General features: G+C 45.7%; 2 protein-coding genes and 1 long non-coding RNA gene across 3 annotated transcripts; 2 read left to right on the top strand and 1 right to left on the bottom strand.

The window, feature by feature from the left end:
• LOC137307007 (uncharacterized) lies at window positions 1–9,396 on the bottom strand. The gene is made up of 3 exons (XR_010958984.1): window positions 8,937–9,396; window positions 8,477–8,563; window positions 1–87 (listed from the first exon to the last, which is right to left on the bottom strand). It is a non-coding gene; the product is annotated as an uncharacterized lncRNA (long non-coding RNA).
• A 3,100-nt stretch (window positions 9,397–12,496) lies between these two features.
• On the top strand, window positions 12,497–13,480 carry LOC137306903 (histone H1.3-like). The gene is made up of 4 exons (XM_067976290.1): window positions 12,497–12,676; window positions 12,770–12,841; window positions 12,992–13,104; window positions 13,405–13,480. The coding sequence occupies exons 1-4, from the start codon at window positions 12,497–12,499 to the stop codon at window positions 13,478–13,480; spliced, it is 441 nt and encodes a 146-aa protein (XP_067832391.1).
• A 695-nt stretch (window positions 13,481–14,175) lies between these two features.
• LOC137307006 (histone H4) lies at window positions 14,176–14,543 on the top strand. Its single transcript, XM_067976358.1, has one exon. It carries the CDS (start codon window positions 14,176–14,178, stop codon window positions 14,485–14,487), a length of 312 nt encoding a protein of 103 aa, XP_067832459.1. The 3' UTR covers window positions 14,488–14,543.
• The last annotated feature ends 10,382 nt before the right edge of the window (window positions 14,544–24,925 follow it).

Genomic DNA, 24,925 nt, shown 5'->3' with positions numbered 1-24,925 from the left:
GTGGCCCTGGAGATGGAGCACGCGGTGTCTGCCGGTACGCTTGAGGCTTTCCGCCACCGGTGGGCACCGCAGGAGCTGGAGTGTATCCTGGACGAGGGAAATAAAATTTTAATTTGACACTTGGTTTTTGGTTTAAAAAAATAATTTAAAAAATGTCCCGGGGTTTGGGGACATCTACTGGCCGGAAACAGAACTGCAACAGTTCGGAACAAATTGCTGAAACCGGACAATGTGCAGTGTGAGCGTGTTTGTGATTGGTGGCAGGTACTAAATCTGATTGGTTTCTTCAGATTGCCAATCAGAGAGTGAAAAGAAAAGGTGACGTTGCATCACTCCCAATGACCCAATCACAATCATTGCCTTCCCCCATCCCTCATTACCATAGGGCTGTGGGGCTGTCGATTTAATCCGAGCTCGGAGCGGATTTGGGTCATTTCTGGGTCTGAAATTGAGTTTGAAAATGCCTGAGGACAAGAAAGCAGCTCCCAAGAAGGGCGCCAAGAAAACCTTGAGTAAAGCACCAGGCAAAGGCGGCAAGAAGCGGAGAAAGTCGAGGAAGGAGAGTTACTCCATCTACATCTACAAAGTGATGAGGCAGGTTCACCCCGACACCGGCATCTCCTCCAACGGGTCAGTTGCTGTCTTTTCTTTGTTTCTACCTCTCCATCTCTGTTTTTTTTTGTTTGTTGTTTTTTTGGTGATTTGTATATTCTGAGACCTGGCAGGTAACACCTGTCTGTCTGCACACTGATTGCCTTGGCAACGGGCAGTTGAAAAAACTGTCTGTAATCACCAAGCGGTGTTCTGTGAATTATAAATGCGATTTCATTTCGAGGATTTCATTTTCACATCGTTCACCTGACGAAGGAGGAAGCCTCCGAAAGCTTGTGAATTTAAAATAAAATTGCTGGACTATAACTTGGTGTTGTAAAATTGTTTACAATTGTCAACCCCAGTCCATCACCGGCATCTCCACATCATTCATTCTTTGTGAAAGTGTTTGTGAGATTGTGAACATGTCTGGAAGAGGAAAAACTGGAGGTAAAGCTCGGGCCAAGGCCAAGTCTCGCTCATCCCGGGCCGGACTCCAGTTCCCTGTGGGCCGTGTTCACAGGCACCTGTGGGTGCCGGAGCCCCGGTCCATCTGGCCGCTGTGCTCGAGTATCTGACGGCTGAAATCCTCGAGCTGGCCGGCAACGCGGCCCGGGACAACAAGAAGACCCGCATCATCCCCAGACACCTGCAACTCGCCATCCGCAACGACGAGGAGCTCAACAAGCTCCTGGGACGGGTGACCATCGCTCAGGGCGGGGTGCTGCCTAATATTCAGGCCGTGCTGCTGCCGAAGAAAACCAGCAATGTGAGCACCAAGAGCAAGTAAAGCGGCCAAGATTTAATCTGATAACCCAAAGGCTCTTTTCAGAGCCACCCACTGTATCTATGAAAGAGCTTGTTACTGACTGAAGAGAGTCAGGAATCAATTTAATAAGGACTCAATTTAATAAGGACTTGATTCCGATTCGAGAACTAACAATAACTGTTTCATCACAAATGATCCAGATCGGTCTGTTGAAGTACTCGCTTCCGGACAGCAAATGTCGCCAACCTCCAATAGATTGATATTTGCAGTTTGTGTGGTGAATGAGACAAAATATCAAAATTGTCATTAAACTGGGCGGGTGTGATACAGAAATACCAGGGACGTTTGATCATCGGCGTCAAGAGGCATTCTGTTGTGTTCCACCCAATGTGATTTACAGTCTCATCCTCCGACTACACTTAGAGTTCATAGAGTTATACAGCACGGATAGAGGCCCTTCGGCCCATCGTGTCCGCGCCGGCCATCAAGCCCTGTCTAATCTAATCCCATATTCCAGCATTTGGTCCGTAGCCTTGTATGCTATGGCATTTCAAGTGCTCATCCAAATGCTTCTTGAATGTTGTGAGGGTTCCTGCCTCCACAACCCTCTCAGGCAGTGAGTTCCAGACTCCAACCACCCTCTGGGTAAAAAAGTTCTTTCTCAAATCCCCTCTAAACCTCCCGCCTTTTACCTTGAATCTATGCCCCCTTGTTATAGAACCCTCAACGAAGGGAAAAAGCTCCTTAGTATCCATCCTATCTGTGCCCCTCATAATTTTGTACACCTCAATCATGTCCCCCCTCAGCCTCCTCTGCTCCAAGGAAAACAAATCCAATCTTCCCAGTCTCTCTTCATAGCTGAAGCGCTCCAGCCCTGGTAACATCCTGGTGAATCTCCTCTGCACCCTCTCCAAAGCGATCACATCCTTCCTGTAGTGTGGCGACCAGAACTGCACACAGTACTCCAGCTGTGGCCTAACCAGTGTTTTATACAGCTCCATCATAACCTCCTTGCTCTTATATTCTATGCCTCGGCTAATAAATGCAAGTATCCCATATGCCTTCTTTACCACCTTATCGACCTGTTCCGCCGCCTTCAGGGATCTGTGAACTTGCACACCAAGATCCCTCTGACCCTCTGTCTTGCCTAGGGTCCTCCCATTCATTGTGTATTCCCTTGCCTTGTTAGTCCCTCCAAAGTGCATCACCTCACACTTTTCCGGGTTAAATTCCATTTGCCACTGTTCCGCCCATCTGACCAACCCATCTATATCGTCCTGCAGACTGAGGCTATCCTCCTCGCTATTTACCACCCTACCAATTTTTGTATCATCAGCGAACTTACTGATCACACCTTTTACATTCATATTCAATATTACTTGTTCGCTCTGTATTATTTTACCCACATTTGTATAGCAGAAGCTGACTGATGTGTTGATTATTGTGTCAGCGATTACTGAATCAGTGAATGACATTTGTCTGTAATTGGATGTGAGCGAGGGAATTATTCTGTTCCTGTGTCAGTTGCGACTTCTTGCCGCTGTTGGCTGGTGCTTTACTGAAGGATTTCTTGGCGCCCTTCTTGGGAGCTGTTTTCTTGTCCTCAGGCATTTTCAAATTGAATTTCTGAACCAGAAATGACCCAAATCCGCTCCGAGCTCGGATTAAATAGGCAGCCACACAGCCCTATGCTAATGAGGGATGGGTGAAGGCAATGATTGTGATTTGACGGATGGGAGTGAAGCCACCTTACATCGAAACATGGAAAATCGGAGTAAGAGTGGCCATTCCGACCGTCGGGCCTGCTCCGCCATTCAAAATGATCATGGCTGATCGTCTAATTCAGTGCCCTGTTCCCGCTTATACCCCATATAAGAACATAGGAACAAGAGTCGGCCATTCAGCCCCTCCTGCCTGCTCTGCCATTTGATAAGATCATGGCTGATCTGTGATCTAACTCCATGTACCCGACTTTGGCCCGTATCCCTCAATACCTTTGGTTGCCAAAAAGCTATCTGTCTCAGATTTAAATTTAGCAATTGAGCTAGTATCAATTGCTGTTTGCGGAAGAGAGTTCCAAACTTCTACCACCCTTTGTGTGGAGAAATGTTTTCTAATCTCGCTCCTGAAAGGTCTGGCTCTGATATCACTTGGTCCCTTCAGCATTAAGAAATATATCCATCTCCTTCTTGAATACATCTAATGACTTGGCCTCCACTGCCTTCTGTGGTAGAGAATTCCACAGGTTCACCACTCTCTGAGTGAAGAATTTTCTCCTCATCTCGGTTCTAAATTGCATACCCCGTATCCTGAGACTGTGACCCCTGGTTCTGGACTCCCCAGCCATCGGGAACATCCTCCCTGCATCTGGTCTGTCTAGACCTGTTACAATTTTATATGTTTTGATGAGATCACCTCTCATTCTTTTAACTCTCGTGAATACTGGCCGAGTCGACCCAATCTCTCCTCATACGTCAGTTCTGCCATCCCAGGAATCAGTCTGGTAAACCTTCGTTGCACTCCCTCCATGGCAAGGACATCCTTCCTCAGATAAGGAGACCAGAACTGCACACAATACTCCAGATGTGGTCTCACCAAGGCCTGTATAACAGCAGTAAGACATCCCCAAAGACACACCTGTTCCTTTCACTGATTGATTTCTTCAGATATCCAATCAGATTTAGTATCTGCCACCAATCACAAACACGCCCACACTGCACATTGTCCGGTTTCAGCAATTTGTTCCGAACTGTTGCAGTTCTGCTTCCGGCCAGTAGATGTCCCCAAACCCCGGGACAGTGAAGTTTGCAGATGAGAGAGGGAGAGAACAGAAACTAATTCTTCACATTATATTGCACGAGTGGGATTTAGAAAAACTGGGAATGGAGACGAGCTGCAAGTACATTTTGTTAGACCAAACATTAGATGTAATGCTGTGTTAAATTCTTATAATTGATTTAGGGGGTATAGTCAATACTGAGGAAGACTGCAAAAAATAAGTTTGCAGAACGGCTGTGCAAATGACCACTGAATTTCAATATAGAAAGGTGTGAGCTGGTGCATTTTGCCAGGGGAACAAGTTTGCCACATACTGCTTGGCAAAAAGCGTCTGAAAGGGGTAGAGGAGTAATGTAAATCGACCTGAGAAATCAGAGAGAAATACTGCGCAATGTACAGTGAAATATAATGGGGCAAATTCACAACTATTGAATGAGTGAAACAAAACTTTATTATGAATAAATTGTCCTCATTTTCCACTATCAAAATGTGCAAAAATACGAGAGTAGAAGTTACAGACAGAGACTTTCCTCACATTGCACATTGTCCTGTTTCTGCAACCACGACAGACAAAGTGAATTTGTTCCGCTCGTATACAGTTCTCGCTTATATCCAGTAGAGGTCAGTCTCTGGTACTGTGTATGAGAGTGGGGTTTATTCTGTATCTGTCAGTCCCTGGTACTGTGTATGACAGTGGGGTTTATTCTGTATTCTGTCAGTCCCTGGTACTGTGTATGACAGTGGGGTTTATTCTGTATTCTGTCAGTCCCTGGTACTGTATATGACAGTGGGGTTTATTCTGTATTCTGTCAGTCCCTGGTACTGTATATGACAGTGGGGTTTATTCTGTATTCTGTCAGTCCCTGGTACTGTGTATGAGAGTGGGATTTATTCTGTATTCTGTCAGTCCCTGGTACTATTAACAAGTGTGGAATTAACTCTATAATTGTCAGTCTCTGTTACTGTGCATGAATGTGGGGTTTATTCTGTATCTGTCTGTCTCTGGTGATGTATAGGAGTGCGGGAATTATTCTGTACCTGTCTGTCTCTGGTACTGTACGTGAGTGTGGGATACATTCTGTGCCTGTCAGTCTCTGGTACTATACATGAGCGTGGGATTTATTCTGTATCTGTCTGTCTCTGGTACTGTATATGAGTGTGGGGTTTATTCTGTATCTGTCAGTCTCTAGTCCAGTATATGAGTGTGGGTTTTACTCTAGATCTGTCAATCTTGGGTTCAGTATGCAAGTGTGGGGTTTATTCTGTATCTGTCAGTCTCTGATACTGTGTGTGCATGTGGGATTCATTCTGTATCTGTCTGTCTCTGGTACTGTACATGAGTGTGAGGTTTATTCTGTATCTGTCAGTCTCTGATACTGTACCAGAGATTGGGGTTCATTCTGCATTTGTCAGTCTCTGATAAGGTATGCGAGTGTGGGATTTATTCTGTATCTGTCAGTCTCTGGTACTGTATCTGAATTTGGGATTTATTCTGTGCCTGTCATTCTCTGGTACTGTACATGTGTATGGGGTTTATTCTGTATCTGTCAGTCTCCGGTACTGTCTGTGTGTGGGGGGGATACATTCAGTATCTGCCATTCTCTGCTACTTTATCTCAGTGAGGGATTCATTCAGTAATTCAGTCTCTGAGATAATGTGCAAGTCTGCATTCAGTCTGGATTCTTATTTCAGTTTACAGTATCTTATTTGAAACTGTATCTTTTCCACTTCAAAGTATATACAGTTCTTCGTCGAGTATTTAATTTGTTAATATGGATACACTTTTGGATTTTCTTAAATCAAACAATGTGTGTGAGTTTCAGAGTAGTATTACATCTTAATCTCTGAACTCTAGTGTGAATGATAACGTACCTTTCAATCCGTTCACGGTGAAATTATTGGACTGGTATATAATGTGTCGCTCAGTCTATAATAATGGAATTAATTCTGTATCTCAGTCTGATACTGTATGAGATTTTTGGACTGGTGTGTAACATGTAGCTCAGTGCATGCTAATGGAATTGATGTTGTATCTTTGAGTCTGATATGGTATGAAATTGTTCGACTGCTATGTATTGTTTGGCTCAGTCTGCACTAATCGAATTGAAACATTATCTACCAATATGAAACAATAAGATTTTTGGACTGATTTATGTGTAACTCAGTCTGCAATAATGTGACTGTGAGATTCATTCTGTATCTGTCTGACTGTGGTACTTTGTGATTCATTCTGTATCTGTCAACCTGTGCTACTGTGTGTGAGTGTGGGATTCATTCTCTATATGTCAGTCCCTGGTACTGTCTGTGAGTGAGATTCATTCTGTATCTGTCTGACTGTGGTACTTGTGATTCTCTCTGTTCCTGTCAGTCTCTGAAACTGTGTGTGAATTTGGGATTCATTCCATATCTGTCAGTCTCTGATGCTGTATGTGAGTGAGACATTCATTCCATTTCCATCAATCTCTGATACTGTCTATGAGTGATATAAATTCTGTATCTGTCAGTCTGTGCTACTGTCTGTGAGTGTGGGATTTGTCCTGTATCTATCAATCACTGGTACATTGTGTGAGTGTGAGATTCATTCTGTATGTCAGTCTCAGGCACTGGAACTGAGTATGAGATTAATTCTTTATCTGTATCTAATTTGTATCTCAGTTTAAAGTATGGCGTTCAAAACTGTATCTTTAATACCTAAATGTATAAATAATTTTTCCCAGTATTTAACTGGTAGATAATCATACACTTTAACATGTGATGCTGTAGGTTATAATCAGAGAATGAGTGCACTTTTTGGGCTACTCTTAAATCTGCATCGATGTGAACACAACTGTGATTTAGTGCATCTTCCAAACTGATATGGTGACATTTTTGAACTTGTATATAATGTGGAGCTCAGTCTGCATGAATGGAACACTGTATATTTCAGTCTGAATCTGCATCAGATATTTTTTGTAGTGGTTTATCTGCACGAATGGAATTGATACTGTATCTTTCAATCTGACACTGAGATTTTTGGACTGGTACGTAATTTGTAACTCAGCCAGCAGTAATGTAGGTGACTGTGAGATTCATTTTGTATCTCTCACTCCGTGATACTGTGTGGGATTCATTCTGTGTCTGTCAGTTTCCAGTACTGTATGTGGATGTTGAATTCACTTTATATATGCAGTTTCTCATCATGTATGTTAGTGTGGGATTGAATCAGTAATCTGGTACTCTATATGATTGTGAGATTCATTCTGTCGATACATTCTCTGGTACTGTGTGTGAGTGTGTGATTCAGTCTGTATCTCTCAGTCTCTGGTACTGTGTGAGTGTGGGATTCATACTTTATCTGCCAGTATCTGGTACATTATGAGAGTGTGGGACTCATTCTGTATCTGTCAACTCTGGTACCATACATGAGTGTGAGATTCATTCTGTATCTGTCTATAATTGTTCTCTCAGATTATCTTATGACATACAATACTGTAGCTTTAATAGCTTCATGTTTAAATAGTATTTATCATTATTTAATTGGTAAATATTGATAAACTTTAAAATCATCCAGCACCAAATCCTAATCAAATCATTTGTGTGCTTTTTGGACCACTATTAAATCTATATTTCTGTGTAATATTGTGAATGATAATATATATTTCAAACTGATATGGTGATTTTTGAATTGATATATAATGTGCAGCTCAGTCTGTACTATTGTAATCGACACTGTGTCTTTCAATCGAATATTATGAGATTTTTGGACTGGTATGTAATGTATATCTCAGTCTGCACGAATAGAATTGATACTCTATCTTTACATCTCATACAATGAGTGTATTATAAACTGGTTTCTAATTTGTTTCTCAGGTTACACTGTCACAGCATTTCTCAATCTGATACTGTACATGTGTTTTAGACTTGCCTGCAATTTGTATCTCATGATACACTAATCAAATTGATACTGCATCTATTAAACTCACATGTGTGAGTTCTGGGCTAGTATTCAATTGGAATCTCGAGGTACATTATTGGGGTTTATTCTGCACTTTTGAATCGGGTACCATGTGTGATTTCTATCTGGTATTTAATTCAGAGCTAATGTTGCCCGATTGTGAGATTGACACAGTGTCTTTCAATCTGAAAGTGTGATTTTGGACTGGGATTTTTGTATCTTCCTGTCAGCGGGACTGAGTTCGGGGGAAATGGAAACAGCGTCTGCCTCACCTGCTCTGTTTGACTGTTGGATTGAAAATGTGTCTCTGGAAACTGGGATCAGTGTGGGACTGACCACTTCTGCTGTCTGAGACTGGGGAACTGATGACCTGTCTGTATCTCTGTGTGTGATAATGGACCTACTGTTTGTGAGAAGGAGCTGGCCGCACTGTTCCTTCTGCCTCGGGTGGAGGAAACATCACATTTATTCTGGGTCCTTCAAGGATTGGCCTGAAAAAAGAAAATTATATCTTGTTACTCAGGAACAGGTGAGGTAGAAAATACAAAAGTGATCAATGTAATATCTGTTAATAATTATTTTGAATATCCACAAATGAAAACCAGTGATACAAAGAGTGTCAGTGTCTGACTCCACTGCAGGGCTGCAGCACTCAGCTTCTCCATACCAGGTGTGTTGGGCTGTTTTATAACAATTTAGTGACATCCAGAAAAAACCCAACCCCTGCACTGATCCATGAATGGGACTACCCGATGGGGAGGGGCCTTTGCAACGGTCAGGTTTCGAATCCCCTCTCCCATGGGACTAACCGTTCAACCAAAACCAAACAGCCGCTGTTTAAATTGTGTCCTTCACACTTCTCACCTGTTGCCTGCAATAGATGCTCTTTGTAAAACTCCCCACATCCTTCCTCTCCGGCTCTGTTTCCACTGTTCACTGTCCAATAACAATAAACAGAGTGAGACTGGAATTAAACCAGGAACATTTCACCACTGGTTTGGGGAGAGAAAGCAGCAATGATTTTAAGCAACCTGCTCTTCCCATTCTCTCTCCCTCACCCTGGACACACACAGCCCGAGAATGACCTCTCCCTTCCCCCTCTCACTCCATGTTCCGGGACCAGTTCCTGATCCACTCCGCCTCTTACAAACAGCCCCCGGACTCCCCCTGACCTTCCCCCGGACTCAATGCCGATCTCTGAGCCCATCTGCGGACACGGTCCCGAAGCGATGAGCTGCTGTAACGAGGCTGCTCTTTGCTCCCTTCCCCCGGGGGCCGTGATCTCTCCATTCCCGGCTGTTTTAAACCATCTTCTTCCGCTCACTGAGGCTTCCTCCTTCCTCAGGTGAATGTGGAAATGAAATCCTCGAACCTTTCGCATTTATAAATCACAGAACAATACCTGGTGATTGCAGAAGTCTTTCCAACTGCCCGTTGCCAAGGCAATCAAAGTGATCAGACAGAGAGGTGTTACCTACAGGGCCACAGAATATACAAACAACGAAAAAAAACAGAGAGAGAGAGGCAGAAACATAGAAACATCCGGAAGGAAGAGAAAGACAGCAAATGACCCGTTATATTAAAAACAGATAACTTTTGTTCGCTGGTCGGGTTACGTGTAGTGTGACATGAACCCAAGATCCCGGTTGAGGCCGTCCTCATGGGTGCGGAATTTGGCTATCAATTTCTGCTCGACGATTTTGCGTTGTCGTGTGTCTCGAAGGCCGCCTTGGAGTATGTTTACCCGAAGGTCGGTGGATGAATGTCCATGACTGCTGAAGTGTTCCCCGACAGGGAGAGAACCCTCCTGTTTGGCGATTGTTGCGCGGTGTCCGTTCATCAGTTGTCGCAGCGTCTGCATGGTCTCGCCAATGTACCATGCTCCGGGGCATCCTTTCCTGCAACGTATGAGGTAGACAACGTTGACCGAGTCACAGGAGTATGAACCATGTACCTGGTGGGTGGTGTCCTCTCGTGTGATGGTGGTATCTGTGTCGATGATCTGGGATGTCTTGCAGAGGTTACCGTGGCAGGGTTGTGTGGCGTCGTGGACGCTGTTCTCCTGAAAGCTGGGTAATTTGCTGCGAACGATGGTCTGTTTGAGGTTAGGTGGCTGTTTAAAGGCGAGCAGTGGAGGTGCGGGGATGGCCATAGCGAGGTGTTCGTCGTCATTGATGACATGTTGAAGGCTGCGGAGAACAGGGCGTAGTTTCTCCGCTCCGGGTAAGTACTGGACGACAAAGGGTACTCTGTTGGTTGCGTCCCGTGTTAGTCTTCTGAGGAGGTCTCTGGGATTTTTCGCTGTGGCCCGTCGGAACTGTCGATCGATGAGTCGAGCATCATATCCCGTTCTTACTAGGGCATCTCTCAGCGTCTGCAGGTGTCCATCGCGTTCCTCCTCGTCTGAGCAGACCCTGTGTATTCGCAGGGCCTGTCCATAGGGGATGGCCTCTTTGACGTGGTTAGGGTGGAAGCTGGAAAAGTGGAGCATCGTGAGGTTGTCCGTGGTCTTGCGGGAGAGTGAGGTGCTCAGAATCAGTTTCTTTCTTGGACTACTCCTCAGAATCAGTTTCTTTCTTGGACACACGAATCTCCATCAAAGACGGGCACCTCAGCACCTCACTCCACCGCAAGCCCACGGACAACCTCACGATGCTCCACTTTTCCAGCTTCCACCCTAACCATGTCAAAGAGGCCATCCCCTATATTCGGTGGCCCTGTAGGTAACACCTCTCTGTCTGAACACTTTGATTGCCTTGGCAACGGGCAGTTGGAAAGACTTTCTGTAATCACCAGGTATTGTTCTGTGATTTATAAATGCGAAAGTTTCGAGGATTTCATTTCCACATTCACCCGAGGAAGGAGGAAGCCTCCGAAAGCTTGTGATTTTCAATTAAAATTATTCAACCTTGGAACAGCAATTGGAATGGAATAGTTCCCTATTTGTTACTGGGTGAATACCGCTCATTGCAGCTCAGTTTCTCTGTCTCTCTTGTACTTTATATGGAGGTGCGATACTGTTATTGAGCATGATACAGACACACTGGTGGGATGTGTGAGACTGATACTGTGCCTGTCTGTATCTCTCTCTCTCTCTAGTGCTGTACATGAAGCTGGGATAATGTTTACTGAGCGTGAAACGGACACATTGATGGGATGTGTGAGACTGATTCTGCGTCTGTCTGACTGTGTCTCTGTCTGTCCGTTTATCAGCCGCTCCGTCTCTCTCTCTCTTTAGTTCTGCACATGAATGCGGGACACTGTTACTGAGCGTAATATAGACCCACTGATGGAATGTGAAAGACTGATTCTGTGTCTGTGTGCTGTTGGTGAGACGATTACTCTCCCTTCTACTGTATATGAGCCGGTCTGACGGTGCATTTATCCGCCGAAAAGTAAAGGTGATGAGAAACAGCCTGTAACAGTCTGACTCCGGACTGTCTGTGAGTGTTGAATTTATTCAGTGACTCGCCGTCTCTGTGTGTGGAGAATGGGATGGATCGGACACCAGTTACTTTTGCCTGTCAGTCAGTTTAGCAGGAGAAGGAAACAGAGAGAGACTGGAGGAGCCCAGAGCGGATAATTTGAATTTTCAACTTAACCAAACATATTTCTGTGTGCGAACAATACAATAATGTAAAAGCAGATATGGATTATCACAGCCAGAGCTGTGATTGGCTCCTGTCCCTGAATCTGGAGACCAGAGACTGTGAGGAGCGCCGGCCTCAGAGTGTTTAACAGTTCCTGAGCTGGGAAACGACAACCAACCCCCGAGAATCCGCAGCACAGGCCGAGCGGGGAGGAAAGTCTGTCCCGGGAATTGTCAATCTGGCGAACAGTTTGTCCTGTGAATGTACAGATGTGAACATTGTGTCAGAGAGAGTGTGTGAAATGGGCGGGCGGGTTAGATTAATGCCACTGTGTTTGTATGGCCGGTCTCATCGCCGGATGTCCGAGTCCCTTTTGAGTATTTTTTTAAAAAATCCCTGTCAAAGGATCGCCCTCCTCCCCTGCCGAGACCCGAAGTGAAAATTAAAGGTACGGTTTTTGTTCAATTCAAGATTTCAGCCGAAAAACAGAAATCCTGTCAGCGATCGGGTGAGAGAGCGCGATCAGTGCAGCAATGAAACGGGTTTAAATCGAAACTGGTGCTTTTAATTCCGGTGAAAGTTTTTCGACAGCAAACATTCCGGTGTTGGAGATGGGAAGGGGCGAGTCTGGGACTCTGGAGTGCCGGATTATAATTAGAATCGGGTAGTTTAAGAGGAGAGAGAAACACAGAGAGGCTGGAGGTGCCGAGAGCTGACAGCAGGGTGTCTCCGCCCCGTCCGCTCTGGGCCTTTAAGTTGCTCTGTGCCGCCGCCTCTCGTTTCATTTCTGACCCAGCTCTGACTGTCAGAGAGATTTTCTTCAGAGTCCCGGACATGACAGATACTGCAGCCGCCGAAACCGCACCTCCCGCCGCCGCTCAAACCAATGCTCCGAAGAAGAAGAAGGCGGTTCACCGACCCAAGACAGCCGGTCCCAAATTGGGCGAACAGATCCTCAAGATTGTGGCGGATTGCAAGGATCGCAAGGGGATATCCCTGGCCGCGATAAAGAAGGTTCTGGCCACCAAAGGCCTGGATGTGGAGAAGCACCGGACCCAGATCAAATTAAGTATCAAGAGAAATGTGGAAAAAGGCTCCCTGGTGCAGATCAAGGGCACGGGCGCCTCGGGCTCCTTCAGAGTCGCTAAGAAGGAAGCCCAGGAAAAAGTGGGAAAGAAGGTGAAGAAACAAGGAACCAAGAAATCTCCCGGAAAGAAACCAGCGGCCAAGAAACCAGCGGCCAGGAAATTAACGGCCAAGAAACCAGCGGTCAAGAAAACAGCTGTCAAGAAATCGACCACAAAGAAGGCGGCGAAATCACCAATTAAGAAGAAAGCGGCTGTGAAGAAGCCCAAGACCCCCAAGCCAGTAAAGGCGAAGGCGAAGAAGGTACAAAAACCGAGCGCCAAGCCCAAACCGAAGAAAGCAGCAGGCAAAAAGAAGTAAAAAATCAAGTGCAACTTGTGACCATCTGAACCCAACGGCTCTTCTCAGAGCCACCCACGTCTCTCAGAAAAGAGCTGATCCCGGAATCAGATGATTCCTGTCCCGGGGCCGGGCTCAGATTTCAGATTGAACTCATTTACAATAAACCCAGGGTCCTGGTGACTCGCTGACATTCCCTACCCCCGCCCCACTCCCACTGTCTGATATAAAATAGAGAGAATGGGATACCCGGGCCGGGCCTCACTGTAACTGGGGGCGTGTTCACCTCCAGTCCCAGTTCATTCTTTTTCTCACAGATTCATGGCCAGGGTCCGTGACAGGGGAAAACTGGCGGAGATCCGCCGCTATCACAATTCAAACCCCAACACATGAGATTCTCCAAATCAGCTGGAATAATGTGTTTGTGAACTGCTGAATCCGTCTGGGAGGGAATGTGTGGGAGATAGAATCGGGTCTGGGACTGAAATGGAAGCAGGCGGGTTGACCAGTTATAGAAGGGACTGTATTTAGGCAGGAATATTACTGACTGATAATTGTAACGGGGCTTATTTAAAAGCTCCCGGTTTCTGTAAATCCTTGAATATGAAGCCCGAGTCTGTCAGGGTTTGTGCGGAGCGCTGTGATTCGGTTCTATTATCGATGAACGGTTTAAAATTGGCGGGTGGAGAAAGCTGGAGTTGGAGCTGGAAGATCAGAGACTGCTCTCCGCCCTGTCCATCACTCTGACTCTCTCGCCCCTCCCTGTTTAATCTCACTCTGTCTCCTCCCCTCTCTGTTTAATTTCTCACTCTGTCTCCTCCCCTCCCTGTTTAATTTCTCACTCTGTCTCCTCCCCCTCCCTGTTTAATATCTCACTCTGTCTCCTCCCCTCCCTGTTTAATTTCTCACTCTGTCTCCTCCCCTCTCTGTTTAATATCTCACTCTGTCTCCTCCCCTCCCTGTTTAATTTCTCACTCTGTCTCCTCCCCTCCCACTTTCACTCTGTGCATGTTTCAGTCAGGTCGGGGCAGTCTGCATAAAAAAGGGAACCAGCACGAGTTCGCTGTTCATTTCAGTGAAGAATTATCATGTCTGGCAGAGGTAAAGGAGGCAAAGGACTGGGCAAAGGTGGCGCCAAGCGGCACCGAAAAGTTCTTCGTGATAACATCCAGGGGATCACCAAACCAGCCATCCGCCGCCTGGCTCGCCGTGGCGGTGTTAAGCGGATCTCGGGTCTGATCTACGAGGAAACCCGTGGGGTACTGAAGGTTTTCTTGGAGAATGTGATCAGGGACGCGGTCACTTACACTGAACACGCCAAGCGCAAGACGGTCACGGCCATGGATGTGGTGTACGCTCTGAAACGGCAGGGCCGCACCCTCTATGGATTCGGCGGCTGAACGACTCGACCCTTTCCAACCAAACACAAAACAAAGGCTCTTCTAAGAGCCACCCACCGCCTCACAGAGAGAGCAGTGACCTGGGAAGGGGGAGTGGGACGATCTTGGGGTGGGGAAGTAGTTTCCGATATTCTATTAATATGGGGAGATTTCTCCAGCACTCGTTGCAGGGAGATCAGAAAAACGGCCGGGCTTCTCGGCCATCCCGAGAGAAGGAGCGGAATTCCCGGTTTCACGGTATAAATGAACAGGCGGGGATGCAGAGTCTTTCCACAGACATTACATTCTTCCCTCAGAGTAAAATCCCTCCTCACTCCCTCTCCCGCTGTGTCCTCTCTGCTCGGTGTTTATTTCTTGCCCTCATTCAAATATCAGTTCGATGTGAAGTTTCTGTTTGAGGAGCCGTTCACCGGGCCGGAACTGGCGGGATTTTTGAAATCGAAGCGGGACTTTGTCCCGCTTCCCACGGAAAGCAATGACCGGGACTTTATTCCCGCCCGTTTACAGATAGGTCAGAGAATGAACCGGAATGTGAAACAACCTGAGATTTGTGGTGACGAGTAGGAAATAATGGAGATTATAAAGAGAGAGATTCTTAAATTGCTGGAGGGAAATGAGATTTTCTTCAAACTGTTATTTGATGCTCTGAAATTGGCGGGCTTTTTGAAATTGATGATTAAATTCAGCTCAGCCAATTGGGGCCCAAGACCTCCCGCCGTTTCGTTCTGACTGTCAGAGCTCGGTTCAAACCTGCCAATCACAGTCCAGGGGCGGTCCCTCCCTGACTGGGTGTCGGAATACAGCCAATCACAGTCTCGGGGCGGTTCCTCACAGACACTTTAAAATGCAGCCCCAGAGCCGGCTCGCTATTAACAGTTTCTGTGTCTCAGGTTGTGTTGAGATCTGTTCAGAAAATGGCCAGGACCAAACAGACAGCGCGTAAATCGACCGGCGGGAAAGCTCCTCGCAAACAGTTGGCGACCAAAGCGGCCCGGAAGAGCGCTCCAGCCACAGGCGGAGTGAAGAAGCCTCATCGCTACAGACCCGGCACTGTGGCTCTGAGGGAGATCCGCCGCTACCAGAAATCCACCGAGCTGCTCATCCGCAAACTGCCCTTCCAGCGCCTGGTGCGAGAGATCGCTCAGGACTTCAAGACAGACCTGCGCTTCCAGAGCTCGGCCGTCATGGCCCTGCAGGAGGCCAGCGAGGCTTACCTGGTGGGGCTGTTTGAGGACACCAACCTGTGCGCTATCCACGCCAAGCGAGTCACCATCATGCCCAAAGACATCCAGCTGGCCCGCCGCATCCGCGGGGAGCGCGCTTAAACCTGACCCGCCTTCAGCACCAAGTGCAACAAAGGCTCTTTTCAGAGCCACCAAATCAGCAAAGGAAAGAGCTGTGATCTCTGGGGTTGAAATCGCAGGGCCGTGCAGTTCACCGAAATTTGATTAAATGGGAAATGCATAAAGGGGAGTGAGCGGATGTCAGACGGGAAGGCCTGACAGACTGTTGGCTCATCATAACAGCGGAGAGATGGGAACAGAGACGTCTCGGTTTTATGGCAGAAACAGCTGCTGTTCATTTTGGACGAAGATTCAGCACCAGAGAGGAGTGCCAATTCCAGACTGACCAACATGAGGAATTTGAAACGGAGACAGTTTCATTTTCACACACACGCAGGACTGGAGGGAGGTGAATTCCACCAGACTGACTCTCATCACCACCAGTGCCTCATTCGGACAGAGAAAGTTCTGGCAAACAGCTGCAGAAAGTTCTGATTCCGACCCCACTCTTTCACATGAGGTACATACACCCCCAGTGTCAAACTTCCTGGGACATATGTTGAGGGTTCTATAACAAGGGGCCATAGATTCAAGGTAAAAGGCGGGAGGTTTAGAGGGGATTTGAGAAAGAACTTTTTCACCCAGAGGGTGGTTGGAGTCTGGAACTCACTGCCTGAGAGAGTTGTGGAGGCAGGAACCCTCACAACATTCAAGAAGCATTTGGATGAGCACTTGAAATGCCATAGCATACAAGGCTACGGACCAAATGCTGGAATATGGGATTAGAGTAGACAGGGCTGATGGCCGGCGCGGACACGATGGGCCGAAGGGCCACTATCCGTGCTGTATAACTCGATGACTCGAAAGAGGGACTCGTGGAAAGCACGAGAGATACAAGTTCTCATTTCCAATGTCGTGTCAGCTTGGCTCGGTTGGAAACACTCGAATGTCAGAGTCAGGGGTTTAAAAGTTCGAGCCTCACTCCAACACTTTACTGGACATTTGAGTCCAGCACTGAAGGACAGGTGCAATCGGACGGGACCGAAAACCCATGCTGGATGTAAGGAATCAGACTCGGATCAAATAACGTTTCAGTCTGTTCTCCCCCTGCAGATATAGTGGCAGAGGCTGTTTCAATGCAACTCGCACTAATAGATCGAAAGGCAGTGTGTCTTGCTCTCTATCAGCGCTAGAATCAGAAGCAGTGTAAAACATTAGTGTTACATTCACTAACACTCGTAACTGATACAGGGACAGAATCAATCCCTCAATCACATCTAATAACACGGGCAAATTTCACTCACATTCTTGATTCAGCAATCGCTGACACAATATTCAACACATCAGTCAGCTTCTGTTGCACAAATCTGGGTAAAATAATACAGACCGAGCAAGTGTTGTCGGAGGATGAGACTGTAAATATTATTGGGTGGAACACAACAGAATGCCTCTTGATGCCGATGATCAAACGTCCCTGGTATTTCTGTATCCCACCCGCCCAGTTTAATGACAATTTTGACATTTTGTCTCATTCACCACACAAACTGCAAATATCAATCTATTGGAGGTTGGCGACATCTGCTGTCCGGAAGCGAGTACTTCAACAGACCGATCTGGATCATTTGTGATCAACAAGTTATTGTTAGTTCTAGGATCGGAATCAAGTCCTTATTAAATTGATTCCTGACTCTCTTCAGACAGTAATCAGCCCTTTCAAAGATACAGTGGGTGGCTCTGAAAAGAGCCTTTGGGTTATCAGATTAAATCTTGGCCGCTTTACTTGCTCTTGGTGCTCACATGGCTGGTTTTCTTCGGCAGAAGCACGGCCTGGATATTAGGCAGCACCCCGCCCTGAGCGATGGTCACCCGTCCCAGGAGCTTGTTGAGCTCCTCGTCGTTGCGGATGGCGAGTTGCAGGTGTCTGGGGATGATGCGGGTTTTCTTGTTGTCCCGGGCCGCGTTGCCGGCCAGCTCGAGGATTTCAGCCGTCAGATACTCGAGCACAGCGGCCAGATAGACCGGGGCTCCGGCACCCACACGTTCAGCGTAGTTCCCCTTTCGCAGGAGCCTGTGAACACGGCCCACAGGGAACTGCAGTCCGGCCCGGGATGAGCGAGACTTGGCCATGGACCGAGCTTTACCGCCGGTTTTTCGTCTTCCAGACATTTCCACATTCTCACAAACACTTTCACAAAGAATGAAGAATGACTTCTGTATTTACCCTTCTTGCAGACTGAAAGATCAAAGGATCGGGAGGGGCCGGAAATAAAGGTTCTAAATTGGGGGAAGGCCGATTTTAATAGGATAAGGCAGGATCTGGCCAAAATGGACCGGGATCAGCTGCTTGTAGGAAAATCCGCATCGGAGCAATGGGAGTCTTTCAGAAGGGAGATTGAGACCATACAATGGCAACATGTTCCCGTGAAGGTCAAGGGTGGTTCCAAGAACTCCAGGGAACCTTGGATGTCAGGGGATATACGAGAATGGATTAGGAAAAAAAGCAGGGCTTTTGGCAGATACAAAAGGCTAAAGACGGAGGAAGCCCTCGAAGAGTACAAAAAGTGCAGGGGGATACTTAAAAAAGAAATTAGGAGATCAAGGAGGGGCCATGAAATAACACTGGCGAGCAAAATAAAGGAAAATCCTAAGATGTTTTATTAGTATATTAAGGGTAAGAGGATGACTCGGGAAAAAATAGGGCCCATTCGGGACAAAAATGGCAATCTGTGTGTGGAGCCGGCAGATGTAGGAGGGGTTCTAAATGAATTTTTTGCATCTGTTTTCACTATGGAGAAGGACGATGCAGACATAGTAATACGGCAGGGGGACTGTGATATACTCGAACATATTAACATCGAGCGGGAGGAGGTATTGGCGGTTTTAGCAGGCCTAAAAATGGATAAATCCCCAGGCCCGGACGAAATGTATCCCAGGCTACTGTGTGAGGCAAAGGAGGAGTTTGCGGGGGCTCTGACACATATATTCAGAACCTCTCTGGCCACACGGGATGTGCCAGAGGACTGGAGAACCGCTAATGTAGTACCATTATTCAAGAAGGGGAGTAGGGAAAAACCGGGGAACTGCAGGCCAGTGAGCCTAACATCAGTGGTCGGAAAATTATTGGAAAAAATTCTGAAGGACAAAATTAGTCTCCATTTGGAGAAGCAAGGATTAATCAGGGATAGTCAACATGGCTTTGTCAAGGGAAGATCATGTCTGACTAATTTGATTGAATTTTTTGAGGGGGTGACTCGGCGTGTGGATGAGGGTAACGCAATGGATGTGGTATACATGGATTTCAGTAAGGCCTTCGATAAAGTCCCGCACAGGAGACTGGTCGAGAAGGTACGAGCCCATGGAATCCAGGGTGCCTTGGCACTTTGGATACAAAACTGGCTTAGTGGCAGAAGGCAGAGGGTGATGATCGAAGGTTGTTTTTGTGACTGGAAGCCTGTGGCCAGTGGGGTACCACAGGGATCGGTGCTGGGTCCCTTGCTGTTTGTGTTCTACATTAATGACTTGGATACGAATGTAAAAGGTATGATCAGTAAGTTCGCTGATGATACAAAAATTGGTAGGGTGGTAAATAGCGAGGAGGATAGCCTCAGTCTGCAGGACGATATAGATGGGTTGGTCAGATGGGCGGAACAGTGGCAAATGGAATTTAACCCGGAAAAGTGCGAGGTGATGCACTTTGGAGGGACTAACAAGGCAAGGGAATACACAATGAATGGGAGGACCCGAGGCAAGACAGAGGGTCAGAGGGATCTGGGTGTGCAAGTTCACAGATCCCTGAAGGCGGCGGAACAGGTAGATAAGGTGGTAAAGAAGGCATATGGGATACTTGCCTTTATTAGCCGAGGCATAGAATATAAGAGCAAGGAGGTTATGATGGAGCTGTATAAAACACTGGTTAGGCCACAGCTGGAGTACTGTGTGCAGTTCTGGTCGCCACACTACAGGAAGGATGTGATCGCTTTGGAGAGGGTGCAGAGGAGATTCACCAGGATGTTACCAGGGCTGGAGAGCTTCAGCTATGAAGAGAGACTGGGAAGATTGGGTTTGTTTTCCTTGGAGCAGAGGAGGCTGAGGGGGGACATGATTGAGGTGTACAAAATTATGAGGGGCACAGATAGGATGGATACTAAGGAGCTTTTTCCCTTCGTTGAGGGTTCGATAACAAGGGGACATAGATTCAAGGTAAAAGGCGGGAGGTTGAGAGGGGATTTGAGAAAGAACTTGTTCACCCAGAGGGTGGTTGGAGTCTGGAACTCACTGCCTGAAAGGGTTGTGGAGGCAGGAACACTCACAACATTCAAGAAGCATTTGGATGAGCACTTGAAATGCCATAGCATACACGGCTACGGACCAAATGCTGGAATATGGGATGAGATTGGACAGGGCTTGATGGCCGGCGCGGACACGATGGGCCGAAGGGCCTCTATCCGTGCTGTATAACTCTATGACTCTATGATTGGTTGTCCCTTATTACACCTCATTTTCCGATTTCATTAACCAATCAGATAGCTGGAAATTAGAAGAGGGCGGGATTTACCGGCCTCAACAGTCAGACCAGGAATTTTATGAATTACAAAAAGCCCGCCAATTTCAGTGCAGTGAAGGATCGGATTTCGATCAATGTCGCCCTGAGCACAATATTTTAAACCCGTTCTTCTTATCTTGTCTTATTCAGCGCTCCCCGTCACTAATCGCTCGCTCTGTTTTAAAATCTGCTTTAAATTATGTCGCATTCTACCATCGCCTTCAAACTGCACCGGACCGGACTAAAGCCCCATTCACAGCATTCCGTGAAAGGACACATTTGAATTTAGTCTTTAGAAAAGTGAAACGTTATAGATTGGTCCCTTCTCAGTGCCGGGAGTGTTTCTGTGAAAAGAGGGACCAGGACAGAGCTCTCATTCTGCCCCGATTCCGCTGTTACTGCAAGGGGTGGGGTTACTGTTAATCTGGGGATTTTCACGTCAGTCCATAAACATTTCAGAAACTGCATTCATAGAACGGAATTGCTGAGGGGATCATAAAGGGGATGAGAGGCCAGAATAGTAATGCTTTAAGAACAAAACAAATGGGAAGGAGCGGATGATAAACTCGTGTTCATTTTAGGGGCCAGGGATATGAACGGGGTAGTTCGAGTCACTTTTCGATTGGAATAATAATATTGCTGCAATAAAATGATCCTAAGTAAATATACAGGAAATGCAGCTCTTTCAGAGAGGTTGTGGGTGGCTCTTAAAAGAGCCGTTGTTTTTTTTTCAGTTCATTGTGGAGTTTTACTTGGAGCTGGTGTATTTGGTCACCGCCTTTGTCCCTTCTGACACGGCGTGCTTGGCCAGTTCCCCGGGCAGCAGCAGGCGCACGGCGGTCTGCATCTCCCGGGAGCTGATGGTCGCCCGCTTGTTGTAATGGGCCAGGCGGGAAGCCTCACCTGCGATGCGCTCGAAAATATCGCTCACAAAGGAGTTCATGATGCTCATGGCCTTGGAGGAGATGCCGGTGTCGGGGTGAACCTGCTTCATCACTTTGTAGATGTAGATGGAGTAACTCTCCTTCCTCGACTTTCTCCGCTTCTTGCCGCCTTTGGCTGGTGCTTTATTCAAGGTTTTCTTGGCGCCCTTCTTGGGAGCTGCTTTCTTGTCCTCAGGCATTTTCAAACTCAATTTCAGACCCAGGAATGACCCAAATCCGCTCCGAGCTCGGATTAAATCGGCAGCACCACAGCCCTATGGTAATGAGGGATTGGGAACGGCAATGATGGTGATTGGGTCATTGGGAGTGAGGTCACAATAATTATTAACAGTAACTCTCTAATTGGTTTCTTCAGACAATCAGATTTAGTACCTGCCACCAATCACAAACACGCTCACACTGCACATTGTCCGGTTTCAGCAATTTGTTCCGAACTGTTGCAGTTCTGCTTCCGGCCAGTAGATGTCCCCAAACCCCGGGACAGTGAAGTTTGCAGATGAGAGAGGGACAGAACAGAAACTAATTCTTCACATTATATTGCACGAGTGGGATTTAGAAAAACTGGGAATGGAGACGAGCTGCAAGTACATTTTGTTAGATCAAACATTAGTTGTAATGCTGTGTTAAATTCTTGTAATTAATTTAGGGGGTGTAGCCGATACAAGAAGAATTAATAAGCTTGCTGAATGGCGGTGTAAATGGCCATTGAATTTCCATATTGAAAGGTGTGATGTGGTGCATTTTGCTGGGGGGAATAAGGAGGCCACATGCTGTTTGGAAAGTAAGAGTCTAAATGGGGTAAAAGAACAAAGGGATTTAGGGGTACAGATTGACAAATCATTAAAAGTAGCAACACAATTTGATAAGGACATAAAAAGCAAACACAGCACTGGGGTTTATTTCTCGAGGAATAGAATTGAAAGCAAATAAGTTATGTTGAACTATAATTTAAACTGTCAAACCTTCTGTCAAACTGCTTATATTATATTTTCGGTTTCTAGATGTTTTTCTATTGCATCATTGAGTAAAAGATTCCATGATCATTCCTGCCACCGACCTTTAGTTAACTGGTCTATAGTTCCCTAAACTTGTTCTATCACCTGATTTAAAATATAAGAATCACATTAGCTGTCATCCAGTCCTCTGGCACTATTCCTTTTTGTGATGATTTTTCCCATATATGTAACAGTGCCTCTGCTATCTCTACCCTTGCTTCATTTAATATGCACAGATGCAATCGATCTGGACCAGGAGTTTAACCACCCTTTCTGACTTAAATGCCTTGATATCTTTATTGACCTCTTCCTCTAATACATTCACCCTGTTAATCTCCCGGTTAAATGCTGAGACAAAGTAACAATTCAATATTTCTGCCATTTCGCTGACGTTATCTGTGAGTTTATCTTGTGCATCACTTAGTGGCACTCAAGATATTCTGATTTTCCTTTTGTTATTTTTGTGTCAGTGGAATAATTTACTATTTCTTTTTATATTCCTTGATAATTTGATTTCGTGGTTCCTGTTTGCTTCCCTAATTGTTTTGGTGACTTCTTCCGAACCTCTTCCTATTCGCTTTTGCCATCCTCTTATTTAATATCTATGAATGAGAAATTCCACCAGCTTGTTGTGTCTGTTCAGGGGCTGATGTTTGGGAACTATTTATTGCCTTATGATTAAAGTGCCAGAAACCCAAAGGGAGCAATTCAGTCTGAAACTCCACAGAAACACTCGACTTCTCCCTCCTGGTGAAATAAGGCGCTATAATGGTGAGTATAGCTGTCTTCCAAGTAGTTAATTCCAACAGGTTTGAATCCCAGCACGCTGAATTCAGAAACACCAAGACTGGAACTGAATTTGATGATGTTCAGAGGGATAGTGTTTCCAAAACACAAACGGGTCTAATTCATGTAAAAATACTTCTAAAATGCATTTATTTCCCCCACAACTCTGTTCCTTTGTATTATTACTTGCTCTGATCTGAATGGTGGATGCGGGACTCAATTGCTCGGATTCAGTGAAATTAATTGATTTTCTGAAGGTTTTCCGTCTGCTGATTCCCGTTCCTTATTTAAATTATGTCTGATTAACCTTTCTGATCGAGAGAAGGGTCATCGTCCTGAACCGTTAACCCGAGCTTCCCTTCTCCACAGATGCTGCCGGACCTGCTGAGTCTTTCCAGCATTTTCGGTTTTAATTTTTTCTATATTTTGTCCCTTTCACTTTTGACGGTCGCCATTCAAACTTCCAGATTTGCGCTCAGTTTTTATTTGTGTTTCAGTTTGGTTTATTTGGATTAATATAAATCGTGTCTTGAGAAATCAGACAGAAATATTGTGCAATGCAGAGTGAAATACAATGGGGCAACTTTCGAATGAGCAAAACAAAAACTTTATTATGAATCAATTGTCCAATTTTTCACTGAAAAAATATGAAAAAATACGAGAGTAGAAGTTACAGAGAGAAACTATTTCCTCACATTGCACATTGTCCTGAATCGAAAAACAACGACAGAAAATGTGAATTTGTTCCACTCTGTTACAGTTCTCACTTATGGCCAGTAGATGTCAGATTGTATGTGAGTGTGATATTCATTCTGTTTCCGTCAGTCTCCAGTTCAGTCTGTGAGTGTGGGATTCATTCTGTGTCTGTCAGTCTCTGATACTGTGTGTGAGTGTGGGATTCATTCGGTATCTGTCAATCTCTGGTGCTATCTGTGAGTGTGGGAATCATTCTGTTTCTGTCAATCTCTGGGAATGTGTGTGAGTGTGGGATTCATTCTGTATCTGTCAATCTCAGGGAATGTGTGAGAGTGTGGGATTCATTCTGTATCTGTCAATCTCTGGTGCTATCTGTGAGTGTGGGATTCATTCTGTTTCTGTCAATCTCTGGGAATGTGTGTGAGTGTGGGATTCATTTGGTATCTGTCAATCTCTGGGAATGTGTGTGAGTGTGGGATTCATTCGGTATCTGTCAATCTCTGGTGCAATCTGTGAGTGTGGGATTCATTCGGTATCTCTCAATCTCTGGTATTTTATCTCAGTGTGGGATTCATTCTGTAACTCAGTCTCTGGGCAAAGTGCAAGTCTGTATTCGTTCTGTATTCTTATTTCAGGTTGCAGTATGGTGCTTGAAACTGTATCTTTAATTCACTAATGTATACAAATCTTTTGTCCGGCATTAATGTGTAAATATGGATACGCTTTTGGATTTTGTTTTAATCAAACAACATGTGTGAGTTTTGTTGTATGATTGTATCTTAATCTCTGTGAAGATAATGTTCACTTCAACCTTTTACTGTGAAATTATTGGACTGGTATTTATTGTGTAGCTCAGTCTGGGCTAATGGAATTGATACTGTATGTTTCAGTCTGACACTGAATGAGATTTTTGGACTGGTGTGTTCGGTGTCGCTCAGTCTGTACTAATGGAATTGATACTGTATGTTTCAGTCTGACACTGTATGAGATTTTTGGATTGGTGTGTTCGGTGTCGCTCAGTCTGTACTAATGGAATTGATACTGTATGTTTCAGTCTGACACTGTATGAGATTTTTGGACTGGTATGTGATGTGTGGTTCTGTCTGTACCAATGGAATTGACACTCGAACTTTCAGTCAGACACAGCGAGGGATTTTTGGACTGCTTTGTTATGTGTAGCTTAGTCCACAC

This window comes from Heptranchias perlo, chromosome X, assembly GCF_035084215.1.
Source record: "Heptranchias perlo isolate sHepPer1 chromosome X, sHepPer1.hap1, whole genome shotgun sequence".
Classification (NCBI taxonomy): domain Eukaryota; kingdom Metazoa; phylum Chordata; class Chondrichthyes; order Hexanchiformes; family Hexanchidae; genus Heptranchias; species Heptranchias perlo.
Note: the sequence above shows the minus strand (reverse complement) of the source record. Positions and strands in the feature narration are given on the sequence as shown.

What these genes read in the sequence shown, in the direction of transcription:
- LOC137306903 (XM_067976290.1), top strand. Translation starts at nt 12,497, where the DNA reads ATGACAGATACTGCAGCCGCCGAAACCGCACCTCCCGCCGCCGCTCAA. An exon ending in AGGAAAAAGTGGGAAAGAAG is followed by an intron (nt 12,842 to 12,991) that starts GTGAAGAAACAA and finishes TCACCAATTAAG; the next exon opens with AAGAAAGCGGCTGTGAAGAA. An exon ending in AAAGCAGCAGGCAAAAAGAA is followed by an intron (nt 13,105 to 13,404) that starts GTAAAAAATCAA and finishes TTTTTCTCACAG; the next exon opens with ATTCATGGCCAGGGTCCGTG.
- LOC137307006 (XM_067976358.1), top strand. Translation starts at nt 14,176, where the DNA reads ATGTCTGGCAGAGGTAAAGGAGGCAAAGGACTGGGCAAAGGTGGCGCC.